Consider the following 18538-nt stretch of genomic DNA (forward strand, 5'->3'; position numbering starts at 1 on the left):
TAATCCAGCTATAGTGAATGCTGCACAGCAAGCAGTTAAAAATACTCTGCACAATTCATAAATGATGTAGACTCTTTTCCTTCTTTTTTTAATTATTTCTTCCTCATTATTTTGTTCGCTATTGAGATATTTTGCTCGATAGAAATTTCTAAACGAGTAAAATATTGGCAACAAACAAATTGCCAAAAAGTCGATTGCTAGTACAACTTCAGCTCTAATGATCAATTCTGGCGTATACTTTATTGTATTTTCCGATTGATCAGTTACTGTTGCCTCCATTTTCTGGATATAATTAAAGGAGTCATTTTCACTATTTGGATAAATTTGCAAATTCTTCTTTATTTTGACATGATCTTAAAACCCAAAAGATTGAGCTTAGTGGCAAGTTTATATATTGGATCTGAAAGTTATTATTTTGGCATAACGAAGAAAACTTACCAGATACAGATATTCAATACTACACAAAAAAGAGTGTTTTGTAAATAGTCACAAAATTGTGCGAGTGACAAGCTTCCTGTCAATACCATCAAAACCTTAATTCACCCTAGATGTGAACTTCCATTTCAACACCCATTATCCCATAAATCCCATATAGAAAGTATGGTAAATTAATACCTCGGAGCTACGACATATAATGATTTTAATGGTGAAAAAAAAAACAAATATGCTAGTAAAATTCTTCTTGTTATTTACTAAAATTTATTAATTCAGGATATGGCGAAATCTGAAGTTGTACTATAATCTAAAAACTTTGTCCACAGGTTACAATTGGGAAAAATTGTCTATCCCCAAAGTGCTGGAAGTTCAGTTATAATATTATAATGGACTCAGAATCAACACCACCTAGTTATACTTCTTTGGAGTACGAAAATAATTTGAATACCAATGCTCAATATCAACAAGATCAACAAGAACAAAACAATCAAAATTCCGAGTTTGTACCTCAGTTAATTAAAATACCTAACTCCGTGCTGTTAATTCAACTCATTGACGATGATATAATTGAATTAAAGGCTATCACACCACACGTTGAATGCAATGAATCAACCATGTGTTTCACAAAAAAGGCAGAGACACACACTCACGATTTTATAGTATATACAGGCCTACATTTTGCTTGTGGTGTTTTGCTCGTTATCTATTCCGGACTAGTAATCATGATTGGTTCTCTTTTCTGGCTTGATGATTATGAGAAACTTCAAACTCAAAACTAAATACAGAAATCAGTCCTACCTGAGTTTAAATTTGCAGAAAAACTCAAATTAATTAGGAAAATAGATTGTATACTTCAGCTCTTTAATTTGAAATTAACATGAATTTCTTATTATTTCACTTCTTGTTGGTTAACAAAATCTTTACAATCATTTTCTACATCTCGTGTGCAATTCATTTAATCGAAAACCAGCTGTTGTTCCAAAAATGGACTTGGTAATTTTACCTCCTAATCTCATAGCCAGATAATCCGATTAATATTCAATGAAGAGGAAGGGAAAATCAAAATTCAAATCAAGATTAAGATCAAACTTGAGAAATTCACAATTTTTTGGACAAAGTCTTTGAAACTATCATGTCAATTAAGTTAGAATTTAAAAAATGAATTTGTTATAAATGATACTTGTAAAAACAGTTAAAAATCGATCATGTATCTCACGGCAACACCTAAAAGAAAAAATGGTATTCCGACTTTCATATATGAATTAACAGAGAGTAGTGAAGTTCATCATGTAGGTACTGAAGTATTGATTAAATGCTCAGGTATTATTCATATTTTTGGCGGGGTATTTAGCCCAGTATATCAAGCCAAGCTAAATGAATAATTATTATTTCATAGTAAAGTCGTAATAAACGACGCACTTACACTGAAATTATGTATTTAACTTTATAATTATACTTCAACGGCTTTTGTTAGTCAAACCTGTTTTACTATATTGTAATTTGGTGGTAATGACACACACTCAAACACTTAAATAAAATTGTCTCATAGATATTCTTGTAAATGGTTCAAGAACATGGAATGTGTCCCCTTCTCTTATTCTTTACTAAAAATTTCGTCAAAATATTGAGAGATCTTTGAATCAAAAATGTATAAAAAGTTCCATCTTCTACAATTTTACATTGATTTCTCCTTAATGGACTAAACGATCTTAAAGCTTAGCAAACAATTGCAACATGGAGTTGGACAATCTACCCCCTTATCATGAGTCCAGAGAGACTGATTCAAATTCAGCACAAGAAGAATTTAATAATCAAGATCAACTTCAAGAAGGTAGAATTTTAGAAATTCCTGAAACAGTGGATTATATAAAGTTGATGAGTGAAGATATTATTTATGATAAACTTGTTACCAATAATGCAAAAAAATTAATGATGGTTTTAAGATTGAAATCCAATAGAAAACCGGTTCGTAAACCACTAAGATATTTTCAGTTTATTAAAAAACATCCTTTTGCTTTTATCTTTTTTATATTTGGCTGTTGTGCTTTTCTAGGATCAATTATTGTTAACGATGTTATGATTAAAAAAACTGATGAAGAAATGAAAAAGTTCAAAGCTCAAAGACAAATTTATCATAACTCAAGTACTATTATACAAGCAAGACATGATGGGACTAAAGAAACAGGAACTTGAGTAACAAAAAAAAGAAGAACATAGAGAATTTAAAACCCCCTCTAAACAAACCTAAAAATCCCATGAAAAACTAGGTGTTAACAATTTCTTCCGATATAATGGAGACCATACGCGTCAACATAGGAAAAATGATACAAAATCGTTTGATAAAGGAAAGCAAGATCGATTAAAAGGTTGAAAAACAAGAATATAAAGTATTCCTTAGGAGGTGGAGCAATAAACAAATAAAGAATAAATGTGTAAAATTTTCAGTCTTATGATTTTGTCTCTAAGCATATTCTAAGAAAGACCTTGCCCAAAAAGCTTCGTGAAAGATTCAAGTGTACTCTTTATTCTGCTCTATAAAGTTTTTAATCCGAACAGATATGAGCATAATTCATAATGATTAGGCTACACTTTGATTACTTAATATGTTTCATTTATTTCTGATTGCCGACATTTTTGACTCCAATATTTTGTAAAAATTTCACTTAACAATAAGAGATTGGATAGAAGTCACAAATACTAGTTTTACTAGCTAAAGAGTTAGCCAAAGAGCTACTAATAGCGAGTTTTTACCATATATCCGTAAAGATGTTACTTTATAATGAAATAGTGTTGACAAATTCTGAAGAAATTTTTTGTTCTACGTCAGAAAGCTGGAAAATTTAATTATCACAGAGGAAGAATACTAATTTGGAGTGAGACTTTTTATAGGATATCAGAACGACAATTCGATATTCGATGGTGTTAAAAATAATTTATGTCGGAGAACAATAATTACTGAAACATCTGCATCAGGTATGATTTATAGAATACTAAATAACATTTATCTATCATCAGTAGAGCCAATAAATAATGAAGAGGATTTAAAAAAAGAATATGGGATAACTCATATACTATCAGTTCTACCTGGAAAAGTTCAAGAGATTTCATATCTTTCTAATTATCAATGGAAACAAATTGAAGTAACTGATGAGGAAACTACAAATTTGATACCGTATTTTAATGAGTCCTTTGAATTTATAGAGCTGGCCAATGGTGGAAATATTTTGATACATTGTTCACAGGGAGTGTCAAGATCAGTCTCAGTAATAATAGCATATTTAATGAAGAAACATAAACTACATTTGGAACAAGCTATTTATGCTGTTAAAAGGAAATTCCCTGAAGCTGAACCCAACCCTGCATTTAGGGAGCAACTCAAATTATACGAGAAAATGAATTATGAAGAAGATCAACTAAATTCTGAATACAAGTCATACCTTAAAGAATTGTCACTAAAGATAGATCCACTGGGACTGAACTTAAGAGAATTAATAATGGAAAAAGAGACTACCATAGAGGAAAAGAGACCAGATACTTATGATTTGAGGTGCAAGAAATGTAGTAAAGTACTAGCAAATAACAATAACATTGAAGAGCATGAAACACCCGGTTCCGATTCTAGACAATCACAATTTGTCAAAACAGCTCCAAACTCAAGAAGAATAATATCTGTGCATCAAGCGAGTGATCAATGCTCACATTACTTTTTTGAAAAACCCGTTCCATGGATGAGAGATGAATTGGAAAGATCAGAACTAGAAGGTAAATTTCAATGTCCTAAATGTTCCTCGAAGATAGGAGGTTATAGTTGGAAAGGTTCAAGATGTTCTTGCGGTAAATGGATGGTGCCTGCTATACATTTACAAGATGCTAAAGTAGATTGTATAAAGAAATAAATAGCCTATTCTGTGCGTTAATCAACAACCATATCTTGTTCCGAATATTCATTTTCATCAACATAACGCTCTTCCACCGTACGTAAAGAAGGAGCAGTTGTTGGATTAGTAGTAGATGTTCTTTGTGTTATCAAACCGGTTGTAACTCCACTATTCATTAAAATATTTGTATTTGTTTCTGAGTTTAAACTATGATCATCTTGATATTCGACGTCTGCTGCCATAAATCCTTCATCATCTAATTGTTGATGCTGTTGTAGTTGTGGTGGTCCTGGTACTAAAAAACCAGGTCCATCAGAAAATGAATCTTCATCATCTTCAAAATCCTCTGAATTTATTGTTTCATCAGCATTTAATATTTGAGCATCTAAATCTTGTTGTAATGGTAAAGTATCTAATTCTTCTTCATTTGTATTTTCTGCAGCTTCAATTATATGATCATTTAATTCATCATCAATTGAACTTGTAGTTTGTTGTTTCATATAATCAATTTCTTCCATGGTCTTACCTATACCTATGGGCCTAATAGTTGAGTAGCCTGTATTTCTAATTTTATCAAGTTGTTCTTGCTTAATTTTAATTAATATTGATAAATCATTTGATCTATTAAGTTTCAAAGGATCAGGTCCCGGAAATTCTGCAGTATATGAAGCTAATGGTGGTGCAAACTGTTTTGGTTCTTTTGGCGATTGATCTTGAGTCCATAGATGATGTAGACCTCGAGGATAGAGATCAGTTGATGCATACATGAATAAATATCATTTATTGATATACTATGAACATTAATTAGAGAAAATACAACAAAATAATATTTTAATATTATACTTTGATTTTGTGTAATCTGAATATATACTATTTTTAATCTTCTTCATTATCAGTTAAAACAAATTCATCAATTATTTTACTAGTGGAATTATCATATTTAAGATTAATTGAGGGTTGTATTGGCCAGACAAAATCATTGGTACCATTTAAAGTTGTAATACATCCATAACATAAATCAATATTTTCTCCGTCAAATTTATGTTTTTGGTCTTTATTTGAGAAATACATCTTTACGTATTCTTCTTCTTCCTCAGTTGCAATTGGAGCTGGATCATTCACGGTTATTGTTTTTAACCAGGTTTTAGGATCATGATATATCTCTGAACCACATATTTTACATATAATTTTAAGTTCATTTGATTGTGGTGATGTTAGCTTTTGACCAATTTTCATGACTGTTGACGCAGTTGATGCATAGCCTGTTTGATTTAAGTTTGTAAAGTAGTTGGAAACAAGATCCTTTATCGTTAAATTTTTGGATACCCTCGATTTGGATATTGTTGAGTCTACAATATAGTTTTGCAATTCAGATAATTTTGCATATTCAACAATCTCATCGAACAAAACATCTCTTAGTGGGTAGATTATATTTATTTCTTTACCTTCATAAATCTCCTTTCTATCTGATATTGACTTGTGTATCGTTGAACCACGTCCTTTAACAGTTAATGCTATTATTTCATTTGCAATTCTAGTCATCGAATGTGCGTAGACTACAGTATTACATTTTTCTTCAACTGCAACTTTCAACAATAATTGATCTAGTAATATTGATAGTAAGTCTTCGGCTGATGATTTATTTGCACAGCTTTCGAGTAAATTCATCATAGTTGTATCAGCTTGAATTGAATTTGCAAAGATGGTAAATTCATGGTCCAATGATATGGCATATAAATTTTTTTTATTCACGTACGAGTCTAATGACAAAATTTTGACTTGTATATCCACATTATATCTTTTTAATAATTCAGGTAGTATTGTCTCAATTCTTGCAGATAGTGATTTATATTCGTATTCATTTAAATTAACAATGACCAAGTCAAATCCCCGTAATCCATTATGTGCTTCTATTTGTTCAACAATTAAGTTAGCTAGCACGTCTAATAGAACTAATGACGAAACACCTCCTGAAAATGCTAATAATACTTTTTCACTAGTAGTTTTTTTATAATTGATTTTGTATTTTTCATCTGACATTTGTTTTCTTTGTTTTCCACGAATAAGTCTAAGGAAACAATCTTTGCAGTATAATTCATTTCTGGCTTTCAAGATAGTTTGATTCTTCTTACATTTTTGACAAACTTCTTCTGTGCTGAGATATTCTATTGCTTTCATGATATTTGGTTGGTGATAAAGATGTGAAATTCAAAAATAGATCTCATCTTGAGCCGCACATCTAATATACAAAAAAATCATCGTAAATTTAGTTTTTACATTAATAATAGTTGTGTTCCACCAAAATATGGCTTTGTTCATATGGAGTCCAGTCGTTGATCCTCGCCGCACAGTGACTTGAAGCACTCCGGATCGCAGAGCCCGTCTATAGTCTTACATGGGAAGATCTTTATTAGACTACTTGTATATTAAACTATTTACAATAATTTAGATTCTGATTCAATTAAATTAAGTAAAAATTCAATTTCAAGCCTTTTTCTACTTTCAATAACCCAATCATTAGCTAATCTTCTACTCCAACCCTTTAAATTTGTAGCTTCTTCAACAGCAACATCTAATTGACCTCTTGCTAAACTATATTCAACTCTTCCGATAACTGATTCAATATCTTTCCCATCTTCTTTGACACCTTTAACTGGTAATAACAATTTTGAAAATATAAGTGATGATAAATGACCTAATAAACCTGCATTTGGTGGTAATAAAGAACTTGATCTTAAATCTGGAGCTAATTGTTCCCAACGAGTCAATAATTGTGAATTACTTAATATAGAATGAGTAGATTCATTTGATATTAATGGGATCAAATCCTTTACTGCCAAATTTAATACTTCATCATCTGTTGAGATTTGACTTAACACATCAACATATGGCCCTATACTTTTTGGTGTTGTATTTTCTGATTGTGAGAATAATAATAATGATTTTAATTTATTGATTGATTGTTGAATTAAGGTTTTCTTATGGGTGTTGACAATTTGTTTTTCAAATCCTTCTGCAAACTTTTCTAAATCGTTAATTTTGTCATTTAATTTATCTAAATTGGCCAATCTACCTTGTCTTTCTTCATTTAATTTTTCAGTTACTAATTTTTCAAAATTTTTGGTTTGTTCAATTCTGACCATTGAAACTGCATTAGTTGCAGCTTGACTAATAGCCTGTCTCGCAGCTTTTACTTCCTGTTCTAAACGTTGATTTAACTTTTTTTCTAATTGAGCTTTTTCTTGATTAAACTGATAGATTAAATTTTCAGTTAACTCTAATTCCTTTTTAGTAAATGAACTGAATAATTCAGTTTGAGAAACTTTTAATTTATTTTGGACTTCGTTATCAAAACTGGTACTTAATGTATTCAATTTAGTGGCTAATTGATTTATGCTAGTATCAATTGTTTTAATTAAATTTGAATTCGAACCTTCCAATGTGTTTGCGTCAATTGATTGAACAAAATTGTTGAATGACGATATGATTTGTTTAACTGAGGAATCAACAGAATTAGCAACATCTGCATTTAACTCAATTAATGGTAAACGTGCAACATCTCTAGTAAGACTTTCAACTTCAACTGGTTTTTGTAATTGTTCAACTGGTGTTAAGTCTGTACCTTTTCTAACTTCTTTTTTGCTAGATAATTTCTTTTTAGTTTCCTTGAGAAAATCTTCACCTTTATGTTCTATCTTGGTTGTTAATTGTTCGATATCATTTTTGGATGGTAATTTGACATCAGTAAATTTACTTTGAATGTTATACCAAAGTTCTTCGAAATCTTCTTTTGAAAGGTTTTCAAAAAAGTCAATTAATTCTTCATTGTATGGTAATTCATTATCAAGTACAAAATCTAACACTTTATTATTTTTGGTTGCAAGATACATTGTACCACCGTAAAGAAAAACAGCAAGTAATGATGTTTTGAATAAAAACCCAGTAAATGAAAATTTCTTCTTTTTAGGAGTTGGTGGAGGAGGTGGTGGAGGAATTTTATTTTCAACTGGAATTGGATTAATACTTGGTGGGGTTGCTACGATAAACTCAGTAGTTTTAACTTCAGGTAAAGGTGGTGGTGGATCGATCTTTTTAGCATTGAGTCTAATTGAAGTAGTTGATATACCACGAAGACCAATTAAGGAATTTCTTGATGTAGCAAGTCTAATCATATTTGTTTGGCGTTGTTTTGAAAATGGTTGTAAAGTTTCAAATTCTCTTTTATTTTTTTTTACTTTTGTTCGACTCAAATTTACCCAATCATAATCAGATTAACCATCAATTGAATATACCAAATGTCAATAAAACCAATTGCAATTGCTGCACCTCAGCCAACAACTCAGAGGGGTCAGGCATCACATCTATCATATGATCCAGTAAATAACCGATTGGCCTATGTCAATGGTAAATCAGTTATAATAAAACCAGTCGATTTTAATTCAAACTCTCCAGTAATTGTATTTTCAAAACATATTCACCCAACTACAGCAGTAAAGTTTTCACCATCTGGGTTTTATATAGCATCCGGTGATGAATCAGGCCAAATAAAAATATGGGACGCATCACCTAAAAAAGGAGAGGAAATTTTTGAAACTCCAGTTATCAAAAGTGAATTTCAAATAATGTCAGGTCCTATAAAATCAATTGCTTGGGATGCTGATAATTCAAGAATAATTGCAGTTGGTCAAGGTAAAGAAAAATTTGGACATGCCTTCTCCTGGGATTCCGGTAATTCAATTGGTGATATACAAGGTCATAGTTCAACAATAAATGCAGTAGATATAAAACCTCAAAGACCTTACCGAGCTGCCACAGTAGGTGATGATTTTGCTATGGTATTCTTTCAAGGTCCACCTTTCAAGTTTGAAAAAAGCTTAAGAGGAAATCATTCTAATGTTGTAAGAGATGTTAAGTTTAGTCCAAATGGTGATTACATAGTATCAGTTGGATCAGATAGAGCTATATGTTTATATCAAGGTAAAAGTGGTGAGTTTATTAAGAAGATGGAAAAAACTCATGAAGGTGGTATATTTGCTGTAGCATGGACTCCAGATTCAAACTATTTTATAACTGCTTCTGCAGATGGGACCTTGAAAAAATGGTCAATTGATAATGAATCGGCAGAAACAACATACAGAATTAGTGATAAGCCATCAATTGATAGTCAACAAGTTGGTTTAGCTAAAACTAAAGATTATATTATTTCATTAAGTTCAAATGGAGATTTGAATTATTTTAAAGATGATGGTGTATTAGTGCAAGTTGTGAAAGGAAATCAAGCACCAATTACTAAATTATTATTGGTAGATAATGAACTATACAGTGGTAGTTCTGATGGTAAATTATTCAAATATGAAGTTGATAAAACTGGAACAAAATCACTTCCTAAATTACAAGGTACTAAAGAAGAAGAGCATTCAAATTATGTTGTTGATATATTATCTGACAAATCAGCAATATATACAATAGGTTGGGATGATGAACTAAAACGTTGGAAAGATGGAAAAGTTATCAATTCAGTGAAATTACCATCACAGCCAAAGCAATTAACCAAGATAAATTCCTCAATCGTTGTACTTTTTGAATCAGAAATTCAATTATATGACGAAACATTAGCATTATTGTCCGAGTGTAATTTCAACTTTAATAGTACAAGTGTGGCAGCATTATCAACTTCGAAATTATTAGTCACAAATGTTTCTACCAACACTATTGTTGAATTTGATATTTCAAACAACAAAATCTCACAATCATCGAACGAATTCCCAAAATTAAGATCACCACCTACATTAATCAAAGTTTCACCTAATGGTGAATATATTGCAGTTGCCGATTCTACTGGTAAATACACATTATACAAATCTGATGGTTCAGTTGTGACGACTAGATGGGCATTTCATACAGCCAAAGTTTATGATGCACAATGGACAAAAGATTCAAAATATTTATTAAGTGGAGGATTAGATACTGGGTTATACGTATACTCTGTTGAAAAACCATCAAAAGTTTTAAAATTCCCATTAGCTCATTCAGCTGCGGTAACTAGTTTAGCATGGATTGATTTTGATGGTGAAAATAAAATTGGTGAATTTATTAGTTCTGGTTTAGATGGAACAATTAGAACTTGGAAAATTACAAATTAGTAGATTAAACTTCTTATAGAGAATAAAGAATTAGATTTTGGTACAATTTTTGGCACTAAAAGATGGTTATTTATTGTAGATATCAATTTTTGTGTACTCTTTCAGTATTTTTTTATTTAAATTTGAAACATTTGAAACACGTAAAATTTCATTATGTATAACGTGTATCGATAATTTTACAACTCTACTCATTCCTATGTTTGTTTATTAACGACGATGTCGAATAAAGAATATACCACTATAGTGATTGATGCATCCAAATCAATGGAAATCAAATCAATTCCAAATCAATCTGAAACTGATTTCCAACTAGCACTTAAATTTTCAATAAATTATTTAAATAAACAATTATTAAAAAACCGTAAACTGGATAGATACGCATTTGTTATTTTCAATTCCACTGATTCAAGGTTCTTATATAATGATGGTCCAATATCTTTAAGCTACGTCAAAGAATTTTACGATACTGCTTCTAATTTACATCAACAAGATACAGGAAATGGAACTGAAACAGACGTAGTTAAATCATATTCAGAAGCATTACAACATCAAATTGCAAATAAATTTATTAGAAATATTTTCATAGTCACAAATGGTCTTTTACCAACTCAACAACCAAGACATTATGATCAATTTCAATATATTCTAAACTCATACACCATTAACACAACATGTTTAGTTATTAATAATGATAACAATAATGAGTCCAAAACAATCATTGAGAACGTTTCTGAAGCCATGGGAGATGATTTTGCAGTTTATGATTTTGATGATTATATGAATGCAGGACCACCAATGAAATTGATAGGTCCTCGTTGTGTCAGTGATACATATTTATCTTTTGCTCAATTGGGAGGCGATGAGAACGATGAACTGGGTATAAATTTGAAAATACAACTTTATCCAGCAATTAGATGTCAAAATCAATTACATGGTCATGAATATTTTGTAAACCCTTCACTGAAAGAAGTATCAAAAATTAAAAGAGATACTAAATACTATATCAAGAAAAATGCAAGTATTGAAGATGAAGTATTTGATCATATTTCTTTAAATGCACAAGATTCCAATTCAAAAGACGAAAATGAAGATGATGAAAAAATTTATTTGAATCGTGGAGATTTTAGTTCTGGTTTTAAATATTCACAACAAGATATTTTACCTGTATCCACAGAATTGGATCAAGCTGCTACTTTGGGAACTACTCCTGGTGTTAATATTCTTGGTTTTATTTCTAGAAAAGATTTACCAATTGCATATCTAACAGAGGAGTCAAATTATGTTATACCAGACATGAAATTATATAGTGACAATGCAATAGCTTTCAATTCAATGGTTCAAGCATTAATAGACCTAGATCATGTTGCAATAATGCGTTATGTACAAAAGCAAGATGACGAGGTTCAAGTATGTGCCGGATATCCGCAGCGAGTTAAAATCGATGATGAACATGAAGGATTTATTTTAATGATGAATAGATTGGCAATGAAAGAAGATGAAAAAATTGGTAAATTTTCAGATTTGAAAAAAATGCAAGAAAATTCAATAGATTCTGCAATGGAAGATTTCATCAAAAGTAAAAAATTGAGAAATGATCAAACTAAATCAAATCTCCTTAATAATAGAAAAGCTAGTCTTACTCAATCGGTATCTTTTACACCACCAATAACATCAGAAACTACATTGGAAAATATTTTATTATCTTCAAGTCCTCATGTGAAAAGGTTCAATCATTACGTGAATAAAATGTTGTATAAATCATTTGGTCAAGTAAAACCTTTAAATGAATTTATTGGTGAAAAGGATTTCATTGAAAATACACTTACAAATGATGAGGAAAGTACATTACTTAACCTTGATGATATCCTTGATACAAAAGAAGCAAATTTTTATGCTGATTATGACGTGCCAAAAGCTAATGAAATTGAAGATAAACTTAAAAATCTTTTGGATGTTAAATTTAAAATTCCAAAAAAAACTACAAAAAAGAAAAGAAATTACGAAAGTACTTTTGATTTTGAAGCTAACGATGGTTTTGATGAATACTTTGATATTGATGATATTTTAGCTGGCTAAATATACAGAACCAATCAAAGTTTGAACAATCTGTTTTTCATATCTGCTTCTCTATCTTTTGCTGTTCTTTTTCTATTAAAGTTTTTAGAAGTACCATCGTTTCCAAAACTGTCAACTAATTTTTGATTTACTTTACTTAATCCAACTCTTTCTCTTTCTAAATTATTTATTTCGCTCCATTTTTCTTCATTAACATCTTGTATTGCAGCCAAGTCAAAAAGACCTTTATATTTTTTAGATTTACCTTGTTTCCATAAATTAATCCAATGAGTTGCAACACCTAATTCATCATATGATCCGTTTGGTTTTAAAGTATTTCTTGATTTTGCTATATTAAACATTAATTCATAAATATCATTAGTAGGATGAGACATATAGTCTGAGTATAACTTACCCGTTGGATTTTGTAGATTTAACAAAAATAATAAATAGTCAGCTAATATAACTGGATCAATAAATGAATCATGTATACAACCAACTAATCCTAATGTTAACATAGTATCCGCGTTTTTAACAGTTGGTAAAAAAATTCCAGGAGTATCATAAACCATTACTTCTGGGTCTTTAGATAACCTTATTATTTCACTTGTGGATCGAGTAACTCCTGGTTGACCACCTGTTTTAGCAACTTTTTTAACTTTTGTAGAAACAGAGGTGGTGTCATTACCTAGCCCAACTTGTCTCATTGTATTTACCAATGTAGATTTTCCAACATTGGGCATTCCTATAATCATTAATCTCATTCCTAAAGGAGGTTTGGACTCTAAATCTTCATAAATTTTTTGGATAGCGGTTATTATTTTTTTGCAATCTGTTCTATTCCTACAATCAATGAACATGTAACTTTCATTTTTAGAGCTATGCCATTTGTTTAGTAGGTTTGGTTTTAGTATTGATAAGTCCTTTTTACTATATAGTATTAGTTTCCTCTTTGTAGATAATAATTTATCAAATAAAACATTTGTGGTTGCAATTGGAGCTCGACAATCTCGTACTTCTAATATCAAATCTAGTTGTGGAGAAAGATGTCCGAGTTTTGATAATGCTTTTTGATGATGGCCCTTAAAGTTAGATAGTGGAATGTTATAGTTGGGAAACGTTGATCTGGGTATGAATTTTGACATGGTTGTAAGTTGTTGCAAAATCAAAAAGATTGCAAAAGTTTATTTTTTTTTTTCACATCATAATTCCCATCAAATTTCCAACCAATATGCCATTAATCATAATTTCTGGCTATCCCAGTTCTGGTAAAACTAAATGGGCTAAACTCCTAGCTAATGAACTTGAGAAAAAGATAACGAAAGCCGGGGAAAGTTCAGACTCACAATTAGGGCATAATTATAAAGTCATATATCATTCAGATGATTTATTTGGTATAAAACATGATACATATGAAGATTCAAATAAGGAAAAATTAGCCAGAGGTTCACAAATATCAGCAGTCAAAAGAGACATTTCAAAAACAAATATAGTAATACTAGATTCAATGGCATATATAAAGGGATTTCGTTATCAATTATATTGTGAATCAAAAGGTACTGCAACACCTCATTGCATAGTTCACGTTATCGCTCCAATAAATCAATGTCTTGAATGGAATGATCAAAAAAGCGAAGGTGAAAAATGGAAGCCTGAATTGATTAAACAATTGGAAATGAGATATGAAGAACCAAACAGTGATACAAGATGGGATTCACCTTTATTTCAAATAATATCAAACGATCCAAATGAAAAAATACCAATTGATGAAATATGGAATGCCTTGGTATTGAAAAAAGCACCTACTCCAAATGCTGCAACTACGTTACAATCAACTTCAGATAATTCATTTTTACAGGAACTAGATAGGAAAACTCATGAAATCATCTCCGCCATATTACAACAACAACAAATAACTTCAGGAAATGTTCAGATTGGGGATTATATAATAAATATACCGATGGGCGTCGTAAGTACTGCACAACTACAAAGAATAAGACGATCATTTATAAGTTTGAATAGGATGAGAACTATAGATAAAGATAGAATAACTCCTTTATTTATTGACTACCTCAATGGAAGTTTAAATAATGAAGACTAACTTTAGTTAATGCATGTATAATTGCTACTTACCTTTTCCTTTCATTTTTCCATTTGAAATGAGTTTTACCATCATTACTTACTACTTTCTTCTTACTACCATTTTTCATTTTCTCCAAATTTAAACTCATTATTTGTTCAACATCTCGTATTTCTTTCTCCTTGTTTATTCTTCTCTGTAATCTTTTGTATTCTTTCAATTTTTTTTCATCTAGTTTATCTTTTTGCTTTGAATCTAAATCATTTGACTTTATTACTCCCGAGTTAGAATGTAATTGATCTAATCGAAGTCTATTTTGTCTATTATCTAATAACGATTCATCTGTATTGAAAAACTCTTCAGGATTGAAACTTTTTTGTTCTTCATTAGAGTCAACAAATACTGTATGTCTACCCGATCCTTCAAATAATTTCCCTTCTTTTTCTTTTTGTATTTTATTTAATTCATTTAATCTCATCGTTCGTATATAATTTATATCTTGAGTTTTTAATAATTTAACTTGATCAACACTTAGCACTTCACTATCTCTATCTGATATCAATATCCCTCTATCATCTGTTTTTTTCCTGGTCATAGCATGATAATATTCATCTGGATTATGCGTTTTGATCTTTTCTTTCAACGCTTTTAATGCTGCTTGTTTTTTATGATAATCTGCTGCTCTTAATCTATAGTCTTTCTTTTTCTCTAGCAAGCCATATCTGGCTCTGCTATCCTTTTGAGACCTTTCCTTATGCTGTTTCTTTTGAACATTGTGTACTAATCTTGCCATGATTGTTGGTTGTTTAATTTATGGTTGCAAATTAAGATGAGACTTTATGATAAATTATTAATTTTATTTTTTAGTTTTTTGTGTGAAAAATTATACCAAAGATCAAATCAACTAAAGTCAGAGTTAATGAGAAGGACGATAGTACAACTACCTTATAAGCGTTCACTCGCGTCATCGTCCTCATATATATCTTCAAAACCAATACTACTATGTACCAGAAATATAACTACAACTTCAATCAATCATAATTCATCATCACTCGATAGTAATTCCACGCCTTGGTATTTGAGAGAAGAAAATACTTCAAAAGTAGAACAAATTAATCAAAATGAAATTATAGTGTTCCCGGAAAGTATGTCTCAATCACTCAGAGATTTTGTTCAATTACTAAGTGAAAAATACGGGTTAACAGATTTCAAAATTTTAGATCTTTCATTACTTCCATCAGATCATCCAAAAAGTATAAAAAGCCAATCAGATGAAAAATATATAATATTCACCTCAGGTAAATCTGAAAAACACATTTACAAGGCATCATATGACTTAAAACAATATATAAAACATGAATTTGGACATTTACCTCGTATAGATGGAATGGTTTCAAATTCTGTAAGTGCAAGAACTCGTAATAGATTAGCCAAAAGAGCTAGACAAGGTCCACCCGCCACACATAATACTTACGGGATAGGTCCTAACACTTGGGTCAGATGTGAAGTTGGGTTCGATGGAGCTGTTTTACATATGTTGAGTCCCGAGAGAAGATCAGAATTAAATTTGGAACAAATATATGGTGAAGAAGTTGAAGGTGAAAGTATGATTGAAATTGCTCCAGTAGTTAAAAATAATTATAATGAAAATAAAGATAGTGTATTTTATGGTTTACAAAGAAGTTTCCATACAAGCACAAGGTTGAACAATAACAATGAAGCATTAGAATCAATAGTTAATAATTTTATTGGAAGTAGTTCCATCAATGAGCATGAGCAATTTAAGTCTCAATTTGACGGTAAATTTACAGGGACGTCAGTAGAGGAATACAATAACAAATTCAATTTTTACAAAGTCTTATCATTAGTGGATCCTAATTATTCAATGGAAGATGTTGAAACTATTTTGTTGGATAAGCATTCGTCGATTGCACTTTCGACTGAGAAAATTGACTGGAATCAAGAAATAGTAAATGATGTTATAAAGTATATGGAGTTACTATTAGATACTTCAAGAGGATTAAGTGCCACTGAAAAACTATCTAAACTATCAGACTTTATTTCCAAAATTACTGCGTTTTCATCTGATGAACTTCATTTTTTTGCAATTGATAAATTTCAAACTTTATTATGGTCATTAAGTTGTGATAATTATATACCAATCGATGGTTCAGAAATAAACTCAATAATTCAATCAAGAGGTGAAGGAATTGAAATATCCACACCAACTTCTGTTCAAGATGCAAGATCAGCTCAAAATATGAGAGAAATGTTTAGACAAATAAATTTTTCAAAAAGAGGTCACATGCCACTTTGGTTAAGAGAACATATGTTATATACTTATGGGAATTGTAGAAATTGGGTATATTTTTGGAAAGAATGGAGTGCAATAATACAATCATTAGTTGAACCTCAAGAATTTCTACATATGTTCACCAAAGCTATTATATTTTTAACAATCATTAATGATAAAATTGCATTAAGAGACTTTTTCAACAGATATTGGAACAACAATAATGGGCCATCTTTTATTACAGAACTAGCTAAAAATGACAATCAATTCAATTCTGCGAATGAAGAACAAGCTTTAAAAAAAGCTTTGTTGGTTCTTAATGATAAATTTGGTGCAAGTAAATGGTATGAAAAAGTTGGCGAGTTTGCTACCAAATGAAGACGTGACGTTTTTTTTTTTTGAATTTTGTGTAATTAAAAATGTAAATAGTTTAAGCATTAATTTATATACGCGATTTGTATTATCTGTAGTATATTACATCAATATATTTTGAAGAACCTATAAATCAACCAACTAACTTTAATCTACTTATATTATGAATGACATTGATGTGCTGAAAATTAGGCATCAAATTAAGGATTGGGAGCACAGCTTTCAAAAAGTAAATAATAGACAACCTACAAAAGCTGATATAAATGGGAATACTGAAATCAAGAATTTATATTCACAATATAAATCAAAAAAACAAGGTAAAAATCATCATCATAACTCCAAGAAAGCTACAAAAGACCATGAAAGCCAACTAGAGACCACAAATGTCGATAAGGAAAATTTTCCACCAACTCCACAAGGTGAACTAGGTCCAACTCCACAAGCAAATGGTAGAGTGCTATCAATATTCGATTATAAACTAACTCCACCAGAGTCATCACCATTAAAAGATAAATCAACTACATTCGCCACAAATATAGCTGATACTCCAATTCGTCACATTCTCAAAACTCCGGTCAAAACAAATCGAAGGTTATCATTCACAACTCCAAATAAATCATCCCCATTAGCATCAACTTCGACAGAAACACCACCAATTTCATTGATTCAAAAGTTAAAACAAACTATAAATAATGAAACTCCAAGATATTTGAAATCAAATTTTCAAACTCCAACTTTCAATAGAACTTTAAGTCTAACTGAATTTCTGACATCTCCGTCACCTTTTAAACCTCATAGATCAATTAGCTTTAAAATATCAGAAGTATATAATAGGTCTTTGAAAGAAGCTGAGGAGTTGAAAGAGATGGAAGGAATGTTTGTGAACGAAGAAATTGAAGATCAAGTAGTAGATGAAGAGGAAACTTCCACTGCAGATCCTAAAGGTAATATTAAGAAAAGAAGAACTCAAAAAAGACAAACTAGAAGAGTTAAAATGGCACCACGTCCTGTATTAGAAAGCGAAGTCTTGGATAATGTCAATTTACAAGAAAAAGTACATGAATTAGAGGAGAAAGAAATTTCAAATATAAATGCCTATATAAATTCAGAAGATGAAGAAAGTGATGATGATTCCCAACAATTAGTCAACCAAGTAAGTCCTTCAAAAAGAACTAGAAAACCAGTTACGGAGAATTACAAGAGAATGAAAATTAATGATCCAAGGTCAAAACGTTTCAAACAACGAATGAGAAGGTAATACAAAAAATATACACCTGGAAAT

The 18538-nt window shown here is 30.5% G+C and overlaps 13 protein-coding genes across 13 annotated transcripts; 8 read left to right on the top strand and 5 right to left on the bottom strand. All coding sequences in view use genetic code 12, as the record gives it.

Moving 5' to 3' along the window:
- Positions 1–821: 821 nt before the first annotated feature.
- KGF54_004173 (uncharacterized protein) lies at positions 822–1214 on the top strand (the record flags this gene model as incomplete). The annotated part of the gene is made up of 1 exon (XM_051764843.1): positions 822–1214. One exon carries the CDS (start codon positions 822–824, stop codon positions 1212–1214), a length of 393 nt encoding a protein of 130 aa, XP_051618215.1.
- Positions 1215–2169: 955 nt separating this feature from the next.
- KGF54_004174 (uncharacterized protein) lies at positions 2170–2628 on the top strand (the record flags this gene model as incomplete). The annotated part of the gene is made up of 1 exon (XM_051764844.1): positions 2170–2628. The coding sequence occupies one exon, from the start codon at positions 2170–2172 to the stop codon at positions 2626–2628; it is 459 nt and encodes a 152-aa protein (XP_051618216.1).
- Positions 2629–3410: 782 nt separating this feature from the next.
- On the top strand, positions 3411–4331 carry YVH1 (tyrosine protein phosphatase; the record flags this gene model as incomplete). Its single annotated transcript, XM_051764845.1, has 1 exon — positions 3411–4331. One exon carries the CDS (start codon positions 3411–3413, stop codon positions 4329–4331), a length of 921 nt encoding a protein of 306 aa, XP_051618217.1.
- Positions 4332–4348: 17 nt separating this feature from the next.
- On the bottom strand, positions 4349–5080 carry KGF54_004176 (uncharacterized protein; the record flags this gene model as incomplete). The annotated part of the gene is made up of 1 exon (XM_051764846.1): positions 4349–5080. One exon carries the CDS (start codon positions 5078–5080, stop codon positions 4349–4351), a length of 732 nt encoding a protein of 243 aa, XP_051618218.1.
- Positions 5081–5189: 109 nt separating this feature from the next.
- NCS2 (Ncs2p) lies at positions 5190–6491 on the bottom strand (the record flags this gene model as incomplete). The annotated part of the gene is made up of 1 exon (XM_051764847.1): positions 5190–6491. The coding sequence occupies one exon, from the start codon at positions 6489–6491 to the stop codon at positions 5190–5192; it is 1302 nt and encodes a 433-aa protein (XP_051618219.1).
- A 257-nt stretch (positions 6492–6748) lies between these two features.
- Positions 6749–8485, bottom strand: KGF54_004178 (uncharacterized protein; the record flags this gene model as incomplete). Its single annotated transcript, XM_051764848.1, has 1 exon — positions 6749–8485. The coding sequence occupies one exon, from the start codon at positions 8483–8485 to the stop codon at positions 6749–6751; it is 1737 nt and encodes a 578-aa protein (XP_051618220.1).
- A 123-nt stretch (positions 8486–8608) lies between these two features.
- KGF54_004179 (uncharacterized protein) lies at positions 8609–10456 on the top strand (the record flags this gene model as incomplete). Its single annotated transcript, XM_051764849.1, has 1 exon — positions 8609–10456. The coding sequence occupies one exon, from the start codon at positions 8609–8611 to the stop codon at positions 10454–10456; it is 1848 nt and encodes a 615-aa protein (XP_051618221.1).
- A 264-nt stretch (positions 10457–10720) lies between these two features.
- YKU80 (ATP-dependent DNA helicase) lies at positions 10721–12532 on the top strand (the record flags this gene model as incomplete). The annotated part of the gene is made up of 1 exon (XM_051764851.1): positions 10721–12532. The coding sequence occupies one exon, from the start codon at positions 10721–10723 to the stop codon at positions 12530–12532; it is 1812 nt and encodes a 603-aa protein (XP_051618222.1).
- Positions 12533–12546: 14 nt separating this feature from the next.
- MTG1 (putative GTPase) lies at positions 12547–13656 on the bottom strand (the record flags this gene model as incomplete). Its single annotated transcript, XM_051764852.1, has 1 exon — positions 12547–13656. The coding sequence occupies one exon, from the start codon at positions 13654–13656 to the stop codon at positions 12547–12549; it is 1110 nt and encodes a 369-aa protein (XP_051618223.1).
- An 86-nt stretch (positions 13657–13742) lies between these two features.
- KTI12 (Kti12p) lies at positions 13743–14612 on the top strand (the record flags this gene model as incomplete). Its single annotated transcript, XM_051764853.1, has 1 exon — positions 13743–14612. The coding sequence occupies one exon, from the start codon at positions 13743–13745 to the stop codon at positions 14610–14612; it is 870 nt and encodes a 289-aa protein (XP_051618224.1).
- A 28-nt stretch (positions 14613–14640) lies between these two features.
- KGF54_004183 (rRNA-processing protein) lies at positions 14641–15384 on the bottom strand (the record flags this gene model as incomplete). The annotated part of the gene is made up of 1 exon (XM_051764854.1): positions 14641–15384. One exon carries the CDS (start codon positions 15382–15384, stop codon positions 14641–14643), a length of 744 nt encoding a protein of 247 aa, XP_051618225.1.
- Positions 15385–15510: 126 nt separating this feature from the next.
- KGF54_004184 (uncharacterized protein) lies at positions 15511–17262 on the top strand (the record flags this gene model as incomplete). The annotated part of the gene is made up of 1 exon (XM_051764855.1): positions 15511–17262. The coding sequence occupies one exon, from the start codon at positions 15511–15513 to the stop codon at positions 17260–17262; it is 1752 nt and encodes a 583-aa protein (XP_051618226.1).
- Positions 17263–17419: 157 nt separating this feature from the next.
- KGF54_004185 (uncharacterized protein) lies at positions 17420–18514 on the top strand (the record flags this gene model as incomplete). Its single annotated transcript, XM_051764856.1, has 1 exon — positions 17420–18514. The coding sequence occupies one exon, from the start codon at positions 17420–17422 to the stop codon at positions 18512–18514; it is 1095 nt and encodes a 364-aa protein (XP_051618227.1).
- Between the last annotated feature and the right edge of the window lie 24 nt (positions 18515–18538).

This window comes from Candida jiufengensis, assembly GCF_024610255.1.
Source record: "Candida jiufengensis strain CBS 10846 chromosome Unknown scaffold1, whole genome shotgun sequence".
NCBI lineage: Eukaryota > Fungi > Ascomycota > Pichiomycetes > Serinales > Debaryomycetaceae > Lodderomyces > Lodderomyces jiufengensis.